Here is a 10,957-nt window from a genome sequence, read left to right on the forward strand (position 1 = left end):
AGCCTCCTCCTCCTCTAGCCTCCTCCTCCTCCAGCCTCCTCCTCCTCCAGCCTCCTCCTCCTCTAGCCTCCTCCTCCTCCAGCCTCCTCCTCCTCCAGCCTCCTCCTCCTCCTCCAGTCTCCTCCTCCGGCCTCCTCATCCGGCCTCCTCCTCAAGACTCCCCTCCAGCCTCCTCCTCGAGCCTCCTCCTCTAGCCTCCTCCTCCAGCCTCCTCCTCTAGCCTCCTCCTCCACTAGCCTCCTCCTCCAGTCTCCTCCTCCAGCCTCCTCATCCAGCCTCCTCCTCGAGCCTCCTCCTCTAAGTCTCCTCCTCCTCCAGACTCCCCCTCCAGCCTCCTCCTCCAGCCTCCTCCTCCAGCCTCCTCCTCGAGCCTTCTCCTCCAGCCTCCTCCTCCAGTCTCCTCCTCCAGCCTCCTCATCCGGGCTCCTCCTCCAGACTCCCCCTCCAGCCTCCTCCTCCAGCCTCCTCCTCCAGCCTCCTCCTCTAGCCTCCTCCTCCAGCCTCCTCCTCCCCAGCCTCCTCGTCCAGCCTCCTCCTCCAGCCTCCTCCTCTAGCCTCCTCCTCCAGCCTCCCCCTCCAGCCTCCTCCTCCAGCCTCCTCCTCTAGCCTCCTCCTCCAGCCTCCTCCTCCAGCCTCCTCCTCCCCAGCCTCCCCCTCCAGCCTCCTCCTCTAGCCTCCTCCTCCAGCCTCCTCCTCCAGTCTCCTCCTCCAGCCTCCTCATCCGGGCTCCTCCTCCAGACTCCCCCTCCAGCCTCCTCCTCCAGCCTCCTCCTCCAGCCTCCTCCTCTAGCCTCCTCCTCCAGCCTCCTCCTCCAGCCTCCTCCTCCCCAGCCTCCTCGTCCAGCCTCCTCCTCCAGCCTCCTCCTCTAGCCTCCTCCTCCAGCCTCCCCCTCCAGCCTCCTCCTCTAGCCTCCTCCTCCAGCCTCCTCCTCCAGCCTCCTCCTCCCCAGCCTCCCCCTCCAGCCTCCTCCTCCAGCCTCCTCCTCTAGCCTCCTCCTCCAGCCTCCTCCTCCAGCCTCCTCCTCCCCAGCCTCCTCGTCCAGCCTCATCCTTGTCCTGCCTCGTCACACACAAGAAGCCATAGCTGTCCTGGGGCAGATTGATGGAAACCAGCCTGCCCCAGGGCATTCCCATTGGGCACAGTCCAAACACCAACCACAGACGTCACAGAGCCAGAGACACAGATAAAGAGCAGTAATCCTCAAACACAGAAGCAACTGTAGAAAAAGAGGGACAAATGTTGAACGTGGCACATGAAGGGACTTTGACGACAACAACAACAACAACAACAACAAAAATAATGTTTTATCAGTCATAACCCCCAGAGAGAGATCTGAACAGCAGTAGATGCTGAATTCAATGAAAACGTGTGACGAGTATGACGGGACGGGGCCTAATGGATTTGTAAAATATCAACTTTAATGGACATTTTTTACCTAAATCTACACTAAACAATCAATAAACCCATTATTACAAAGTATGTGTGATTAGCTAAGTACAACAGGGACAAAATGCACAAAACATAATCTAAAATAGGCTAAAATAAGGACTATATTAGGAATAAAATGAAGGAGCAAAATAAGAGACACATTTTTACTTTTACCCCAGTTTTTACAAATGTTCCTCTGTCAATCAGAACATGAACAATCTGTCCTAAAGCAACACTTTCAGTAACTTTCCATGACGAGTCTCCAATACAGACAAAACAAATGGGAGGATTGTGGACTGTAAAAGCTGCATTAAATATAGCCCTGACTGACTCTGTATTATACTTCCTGCATGTGTAAACAATGTGAACAGTTTGGCGCAAAAAGGAGACAAACAGGTTAAAACATGGCCTTGTTTCCTGTGCCCGGGACAGAGGAAAGGAGGAGTGAAGAAATGCAAACAATGGAGACCTGTCATTCTTTACAGGAGAAGAAATAACAAACCCCTCCCTCACTCCCTCTTCCAAAGTACTGACAGTTTGTACTTAAAGCTGCATCATGTAACTTTTCTGGAGGTTCAACACAAGTCACAGGTCACGTTATAGCTCCAAACTTAACGGGGAAAGTCACGTACTCAACATAATAAGATCTGTGGAGAGGTGACCCTGCTCGCTGTGAGAACATGCGCGCCGCTTCATCTCTAAGGGAATGGTTCTGATCGTCATCTGGATTCGTAGAACTGTGGTTACCTTTGATTTGTTTTAGCGATAAAAACATGTAGTGTATGTATTGTATTTGATGCCAGATATTTGAATCATTGAAAAGAGCTGGTGATGCAGTGTTTTGTGTGTTTAAAAGTGTTTTTGTGTGTTTAAAGAAGCAAAGTCAGATGTGGGACAGTCTGAGGAGACACAGTACAATTACATGACTAGAATGATGCATTTATGTAATTAAAACAACAAATACGCACAAAGATCTGTTCAAACACCAGTGTTGGGAGGTAAACACAGAAAACACTGTTCACAACTGAATTCATTTGGTGGTCTTCAGAAAACAGGTACTTTTCCAAAATCAAAGGAAAACATTGTATTGTTTGTAATTTAGATTTCAAAAAGAGGAAAATGGTGAAACTAAATACATGACCACTGTTTGGAATGTTGTCTCACCCATGGCCCTCTCTTTCCTCCCCTCTTCTCTCCCTCTCTGTCCTGTGTGCATGTCTCACACTCTCCCTTCTCCTCTCTTTCCTTCCCTCCCTGTCCCGTGCCCATCTCGTTTCGGGGCACTTTTCAGGGGTGCCCCACACTTTTCCTGTGCCCCTTTGTCCCGCAGACGGCCCGTCCTCTCCGGAAACGATGAGAGATTTATGACGGGTAAGGCTCGGTCCATCCACGGGTGAGGCTCAGTCAGGGAGACGTCAGGGGCGACGTCATCGGGACAAAAACAGGAAGTCTAATGGTCAGAAAGAATGATAAAAACACAGATGAAGATAAGAGAAGTGAAGGTGAAACGATCAGCCGCGTGTTTGAGATAAAGAGGAAACAGAGTGAACTTTGAACTCTGGAAAAAGGTTCAAATAAAGCAGTGGATGGTCGACTTCTAGAGCTGCAACTAACAAACGTTTTACAAGTCCAACAGAGACCGTGTTTAATTAGTCGACTGGGCAAACGATTATTTGACTGTTTAAGTGATCGATATACAAGGATTTTAAAAGTCGATTAGTCAGTTATTCCAGTTGTTTGTTGCAGCTCTAATTAAAACTAATTGTTGCATTTAGATTATACATATTTCCACAGGACAAAGGCAGAAGAGAGAAGATGAATCCGTCTTTTTACACATAAATCCACCGTTTCCTGCAGAGTTTAGTTTGGAGAAAGCATTTGACTCTTTCTGATTCTATTTGAGTCATATTAAACGTGCGATTAACGTGTGTGGAAATATGAGTTACCGTTTTGCCTTGAATGTGCCACAGTTTGGATTTGAACGATGCATCTCCATGGAGACGAGCAGGAGGCATCACCAGGAGAGGAGACATTTCTCTGGAGGCAAAGGATTTTTTCACTTTTCATAAGTTTTGCAATAAGTTAATGACAAATCATATTTTTGTCCTTCAAACAAACATGGTTAAACTCTAGCTTGATATTGAATGTGTTTATGTTTAGTATTCATATTTAAGTATTTTAACTAATCCAACCCTTCAATGGTGGAGTGAATTCTTTGCTGACCGGTTGTATTTCAGACCAGTGGACGAGCGCTGCCCTCTGCTGACAGAGAAGCAGAAGTAAGAATAAGAGAATAAATGCTTTTGTCATAAAAAGTACATTATTTATTAAACATTTTATTAGTGTCCATAGATCACATTAAGAAAAACTATAAAACAGACAAACAGAAGACGAGAGAGGCTTTTATGAATTTTACATAAAAATATGGCATTAAAAGGATTTATTGCCATGCAAACGAGCAGGTGACGCCGCCAGGGCAAGTTACAGGTCAGATCTGTGGAGAGGTAACGACGCTCACTTTAAGAATGTGAGATTTCATTTTTATTCAGTAGAAAAAACACCTGTAGTTGAGTAAATGCAAGAAAACAAGATGTTTAATGCAGTTCACTGGAACATTCAGGCTCATCTGAAAGGTTCAATTTAAACACGTAACGGCCATAAAACGACGGTCCATCATCTGACACTGAATAAACTAAAGCGTGAACTGAGAAATAAAGTTTTGATGTTAAACTGTGAAAAATAATTAACTAACTTTGCAAAATTGACACAAAATTTGTATAATTTTGTTAGTTTCTCATTTATTTTCTGGTTTCCCATGTTTTCCCCCCCCCCCAAGTTAAAATATTCAGTTTCACCTTCAGATCATCTTTACACGTCATATTATTTTTCCATTATATATGTAATTCTCAAGTACAGTACAATCTGACTGTTTTGCATGCATATTCAGTCAGCCCTTTACACGTCGCCGTCATAACACAAGCGTGAAAACATTTGTAATTCACAGAAAGCAGAAGGAAACTGAGGAAATTGAACAATAACCAGTTAAAAAATACAATATTGTCCTAAACTAAACTTTGAATTCATCTGTGCAACAACTGTCCGCGAGATCCAAAGCTTTCACAGACGCACAAAACGACATCACATTTGTTCTAAAGGTCTTTTTTATACACAAATATTATGAACATTCTGTTGCCGCGGGAGGAATTGAACTTGTTTGGGTTCGGATCAACAGACGAAAGAAAGAAAAGAAACCTTAAGGTGAAATAGAAATGTTAATTGAGGGCAAAAAAGCACCTGAACAAATAAACAAACCTAAAAAACACAAGTAAACGCCAAAAAACGTGTTTTCTAGAGGCGTGCCACAATATCGAAATATCGGGACACTAAATTTGGTGATACAGTATCGATATTGTGGCCGCTGCTGTATCGATATCTCTGCATTTTTGGTACAAATTCCTGAACCATTTTGCGGCCGCGCTACAATTTTGTCGCTCGTTTAAAGAAAGGAAATTTTAACTGTTTTGATCATTAAAAAAGGGCGTGTTTCCTTTTGAGTTTGTGCAAGTCGAGGTTTCACAAGGACAAATGTTGGTAAAATGTATCGGGTTCGTTAAGAAACAGTGATACATCGTAGAATATCATGAGCAATATATCGATTACCGCCTGTATCGCAAAATCGTGATATTATCGTATCAGTGGTAGTGTGTCGCGTATCGTGAGGGACAAGCACTGGTCCTAGTGCTTCCTCCGTCGCACACTCTTGTCTCTTGTGGCTCCACACAAACGCCCTCTGGTGGTCAGCGGTCAGATGCGGTCACACGGCGGCCTCGGGGTCCTGCGGCTCGTCGCCCTCCAGGAGGCTGTAGGAGGCGTGGCTCTGGAAGGGCCTCTGCAGTGGGTGGGACAGCAGCTTGGCCATGCAGTTGTGCAGCTCGATGGCCAGACCGCACAGTGACACCTCGTAGCGGTAGCACATGCCTTTGGTGTCCAGGTTACAGAAGGATGCGTAGTTCTCCTGCGAAAACACCAGAGGAGAGACCATGGGCCACGGACCGCAAACTATTACGAATACAAGGTAACATGGTAATACAAGCCCGAAATGAGTACCATATTTTCCGGAGTATAAGTCGCACCAGCCAAATAAATGCATAATAGAGAAGAAAAAACATATATAAGTCGCATTGTTTGGGGGAAATGTATTTGATAAAATCCAAGACCAAGAACAGACATTCAATCTTGAAATGCAATTTAAAATAATAACAGATTAGAGAACATGGTGAATAGGTGTACGTATGCTAACGCTAACACCTTTAGCTACATGACGCACAGACAGAACTGTGGTAAGTGTCTGGTATGTTAACGTAACATATTAAGTTATTCAGATAACTGTAGCATAAAGAACATGCTAACAAGTTTACCAAAGCATCAGTATTACCCCAAATCACTAAATCCATTGAATTCTTCTTCCTCTGTGTCACTTCTAAACAACTCCACAAACTCCGGAGGTAGAGGAAGTGCAGATTCTTCTTCTGCGTCGCTTAGAGCCTAGAGCGCCCTCTTGTGGTTGTCAGTGTGAAAATAACAGATAATATCACATATAAGTCGCTCTGGAGTATAAGTCGCACCTATGAAACTATGAAAAAAGGTGAAACTTATGGTCCGGAAAATACGGTATGTCTAAGTAATCAATTAATATAAATCGCTCAAAATCAGCAACTTATTTTTTATCATTGTTTTTTATAACAAATAATCTTTTGTTGTTGTTTACCATTTTCACACAATAACGCAAGATGATTCATTCACTAATTATGACACTGCATTTTTTTTTAGAGAAAACGGCTCCAATCAAACAATAAACTAATCCAATAAACAATATCAAACATGATGTAACGTGTTACCACGGTTACCGCAGTCAAACTCACCCTCCAGCCGGCCTCGTCCGCCGTCTCGTCGGCACCGTTGTGGAGATAAACCACGTCGAAGAAGAAATACGGCGACTGGAGCATTTTCTACGGACGCAAAAAAGACTCCAATCAACTCTCGGCCTCGTAAAAAGCGGCGCGAGTTTACGGCGGACACCAGGGGGCGCCGCCGGGACGAGGCGCACGTACACTGACGGCCTCGGACGGGCTGAACCGCAGTGGGCCGGCCTGGCGGCTGTAGATCAGCACCGTCCTGACCACGTACGCCGGAGGAACCGTCTGGACGTTCTCCGTCAGCGGAAGCTCGATCTTCTGACGACTGCGACGAGCGAAGAAGAAGAAGAAGAAGAAGAAGAGGAAGAAGCACAAGCACAAGAAGAAGCAAAAGAAGAAGCAGAAGAAGAAGCACAAGCACAAGAAGCAGAAGAAGAATTACGAGACGAGTCAGTGTTTATCAGGTCTTAAAACACGTGAAAGTGTTTGTCTTTTATAATCATGACTCACATAACGTTGAGCAGATCTTCGAGGTCTGAAGCGACAAGTTAAGGCTGAACTGAGTGTTTAGTGTTTACGATTATTGTCAAAGAAACATCATCGTCATGACGATTATTCAAGACGAATAACGAAACAAAAGTCAAACATCCTTCACTTTCTCTCGTTCTAACACACCACCGCTCCACGTGACACGCTTCACGACTTCATCGGGATGAATTGTATTATTTATTTCACTTGTATTTTGTGGTTTTATTGTTTTATAACTCGTGAGATCAAATTGAACACAAATTTTGCTCCGAAAATTTCTGACACATATTGCGATTAGATGTGTGATTTAAGTTTTAAAGATAGGATTCTGTTCAGTGTTCATTAACAAAAAGACTGAAAAAGGCCAAAAAACTGAAAACTCAAAAAGATTAATAAAGAACTACATGTTTTTCAGAGCATGTTTTGTGCAGATCTAAACTACAGGATCAGCAGCTTTTACGCTAGAAAGAACATAAAATACCGTATTTTCCGCAGTATAAGTCGCACCAGCCAAAAAATGCATAATAGAGAAGAACAAAATTAAGTCGCACTGGAGTATGAAATGCGGTTGCAAGTGTGAAAATAACAAATATTATCACATATAAGTTGCTCCGGAGTATAAGTATATAAGTACAAAGACCAAAACTATGGAAAAAAGGTGCGACTCGGTACGGTAATTTTGTCGTTCGTGGAGGACATTATGGTACTTCAAAAACAGCTGTATTTGCCCATCATTAAAATTGTACTTTAAATAGTGATTTGTGTTGTCATACATGTGGTTGCTACATAAAAAGATGACAGACTCGTGTATAAACCCCTCTTGAGATCAGTTTGTGGTAGCGGTCAGGTGAAGGATACTGAAGGCCTCGCACACGTTGGTGTCCAGGTCGTACAAACAGCTGCACAGTTCTCTGGGGTCGGACGTGAAGCCGGATAACTGTCGATACAAACGCACCATTATCAAACAGAAGAGAGCGACGGGAAGCCACGCCCGGCGACCGGAACTCACCCACAAGGCGTCGTCGTTCACCACCACCAGGGCGAACTCGTGCCGTTTGTCGATCTTGTGCTTCGTCCTGACAAACATCTCGATCATCTTCTGGGAAATGTTCAGTGCGTTGGTTTTAGACCTGGATTGAAACAAAAGGGTTTAATGAAGCACTCCATTTGACCTCTGACCTCTCTGAGTGACCTCAAAAGCCACTGAACTCACCCATTAAAGGACTCCAGCTTTGGCAGGGACATTTCTTCAGACAGATCCAAGCAGATGATCTAAACGGAGACAAAACTTACATAATTAGACATTTAGAACATTTGACGTGTATTCAAAATCTCTAAGAATTGGAAAATTTGTCAAATATTGTGATAATTGATCTGACTTTGGAGGACCCGACTTTGGGAAACACCCTTCCTTTTGACTGGTTGAATCCACCTGTCGCTCACTCAGGAGGAACACGCCTTAACGCCTTCAGTTCGCTTTCTTTTATCTTCTGTACATTGTTTTGTTTGATTTGTTTCATGTGTTTTGAGGGGATCATGTCCTCTTGAGGGACAATAAAGAGAACTTTAACTTTTACAGGAGAAGCGAATGTAGATGGAACACACTAAATGGTGCGCATCAAAGAAACGTTGAGAAACAGTGAACGACGACATCACCAAAACAGCAGATCGTCACAGCGATGAGCTCACGATGAGAGTTTTACCACAGTATCGCTGAACCTAAAAACATATATAAGTTGCACTGGAGTATGAAATGCGGTTGCAAGTGTGAAAATAACCGATAATACAACATATAAGTCGCTCCGGAGTAAAAGTATATAAGTGCCGCACCCCGGCCAAAACTATGAAAAAAGGTGCGACTTATAGTGGAAAATACGGTATAGATGAAGTGACTAATCCTGACGTTAAAGCTCCTCCTGCCTCTCGATGAAACGCGTACCACTTTCTCTGGACAGTTGACCCGCGGCGCTCTGAGCTGGTAGTCGGCGGCAGGAGGGACGTTTGTGCCCAGAGCGGCTTGACCCGGCGTGGCTTTGGGTCTGTCTTTGACCACGGCAGCGGTCGCACTGGACATGGACGCGGCGGCAGCGCTGGGGCCGGCCACGGTGGTGGCGGCGGCGGCGGCAGCAGCAGCAGGGGGTGCCGTCTGGGCCACGGTGACCGATACGGAGGCGGTGGTGGCGCTAGGAGGGCTGTCGCTGGTGGACGCCTCCCCCTCTCCCTCCACGCGGCTCCCCACGGCGGGCTGCGGGACGCCGACGCCGCTGTTCCCGCCCAGGCTGCCCGTGCTGCCGCGGCGGTCCTCGGCCCCTTCGGGGTTGGAGCGAGTTCTGGGACGCAGCTCCACCATGCGCTCTTCGCCATCAGCCGGGCCAGGCTCCGGAGTCTCCATGGGTCTGATTCTGAAACTTTATAAACCGATAAATTATTAAATATTTGGCAGGATTTTAACTTAAAAAAATCAAACAGCCGGTTAGCCTTAAAATAGATGAAATGGTCTTGTTGTGTTTGGATTCCACAAAGCTGCTTTTCAAACGTTTATACTACTTTTATTATCATATATTTTGGCCGGAAAGTCTGAGGAAAAAATTAATGGGAAATGTAATCTAGGGATAAAGTGATGGGCATTGAGCTCTGCATAAGGATAATACAAATAATATACGTCTGTAAATGCTGTGCTTGAGGTTCAAATGTGTCATAAAACTGATTTAAATCAACCCCCAAAGTGCTGAATTATCAGTCTATACTTTTATTTTAAATATTTCACAGCAAGTTCACACTGTTTAAGTTTGACTTTAAATCAGCTTTTTGCATCTTTTCGGATTAGTTTGTATATAGACTTTTTGACATTTTAGATTATACATTAGCAAATCTCCAAAACAACCATTGTGATATTACCTATTTTTATACATCTCTCTTCAACCTCAGCTCGTACAACCAAGTGTTAGATTATATATTGTTAAGTCACTGTGTTTCCTCTGAGAACTGGAACAATGGAAACTTATACTTTAGGTCGAGCAATTTCTGGTGAAAGTAAATGAAAACATAACATTTTAATGCTTTAATAAATACACAACTTTCTAATATTCAGATTGTACTTATTTAACGTTACTATTGACCATTAGCAAAATGTAATTTAAATGTTGATTTCATCAATCTGCATCGTTTTTGTAAACTCATCTGCAAAACATCCAAAACATAAAGACGTGTATTATTTATTATAATATTCGTAGCATCCGCGTTAGCTTCTCATTTCCCTCAGATATCACTCGTATTTGAAAGTAAAACTGTAATAAATATTTGTAAACAGTGTAAGAAAGGACTAACCTGACAACAGATATGACGGAAAACGGTTGAAATGCAAAAAGAATGAAGTAAATCTTAAGAGAAACACATTTGTTTTGAATCTGTTCGGACTTCTTCTTCTTCCGCACCGCACTTCCTGTTTGAGGGGACGCACCGCCGCGCTGCATTGTGGGTCCTGTAGTTTATGTCAACAAAGCAGCGAAAGCGCAGATCTTTTTCCACTTTTTATTGGTTAACGAGAGATTTTGTGATGGCTTTAAAATTGTGTGTGTGAAAATTAAATGTAAACTTGGTCATTTAAAGCGAAAAAACGACCATTTAAAATAACTTAAATAACTATTAAATAACTATTTCCAGTCTGGTGATGCGTGTGTTATAATGACACACACACTGTTTAAATTCTCTGCATTTTTAAACTGCATTACACACTGCTGGATGTGTGTGTGGAGCAGTGGCATGTCCCAGTGAGAGAGTGTTCATAAAATGGAAGGTCAGTGTGGACAAAACAGGAAAGGACACAGTCACAGGGAGACTGGGTGGAGATGACTTTCCACTTACTTCATTCATCGCATTAAGCTGTGTTTGTCCAACATGTGGAGCGTCTGCAGCACCAGGAACACTTGGGAAGTAAAACAAGGGAGACTTCAGCTCATTCTGTCAAAGCAGGAGAACTGAGATCTACTATGGAGGTAAGTTTGGAGGTAAGTTTCACACATGCACCACACAGTTTACATATTTACATCCTTAAAACGCTACAAAGTTGTGAGAAGCTTGAATA

At 43.9% G+C, this 10,957-nt stretch overlaps 1 protein-coding gene across 2 annotated transcripts; it reads right to left on the reverse strand.

The window, feature by feature from the left end:
• Positions 1-3,794: 3,794 nt before the first annotated feature.
• On the reverse strand, positions 3,795-10,315 carry babam1 (BRISC and BRCA1 A complex member 1). 2 transcript variants are annotated; one of them, XM_072439188.1, is made up of 9 exons: positions 10,201-10,315; positions 8,813-9,281; positions 8,087-8,145; positions 7,883-8,003; positions 7,732-7,810; positions 6,856-6,880; positions 6,541-6,670; positions 6,352-6,438; positions 3,795-5,444 (listed from the first exon to the last, which is right to left on the reverse strand). In XM_072439188.1, the coding sequence occupies exons 2-9, from the start codon at positions 9,263-9,265 to the stop codon at positions 5,244-5,246; spliced, it is 1,155 nt and encodes a 384-aa protein (XP_072295289.1). In that variant the 5' UTR covers positions 9,266-9,281; positions 10,201-10,315; the 3' UTR covers positions 3,795-5,243. The 2 variants fall into 2 exon arrangements, with proteins under 2 accessions (XP_072295289.1, XP_072295288.1); XM_072439187.1 differs by having other exon boundaries at positions 8,813-9,275; positions 10,197-10,305.
• Between the last annotated feature and the right edge of the window lie 642 nt (positions 10,316-10,957).

The sequence above is a fragment of the Eucyclogobius newberryi genome, unplaced genomic scaffold (genome assembly GCF_026437365.1).
Source record: "Eucyclogobius newberryi isolate DKJ021-1_F unplaced genomic scaffold, fEucNew1.0.hap1 SCAF_9, whole genome shotgun sequence".
In the NCBI taxonomy this organism is placed as follows: domain Eukaryota; kingdom Metazoa; phylum Chordata; class Actinopteri; order Gobiiformes; family Gobiidae; genus Eucyclogobius; species Eucyclogobius newberryi.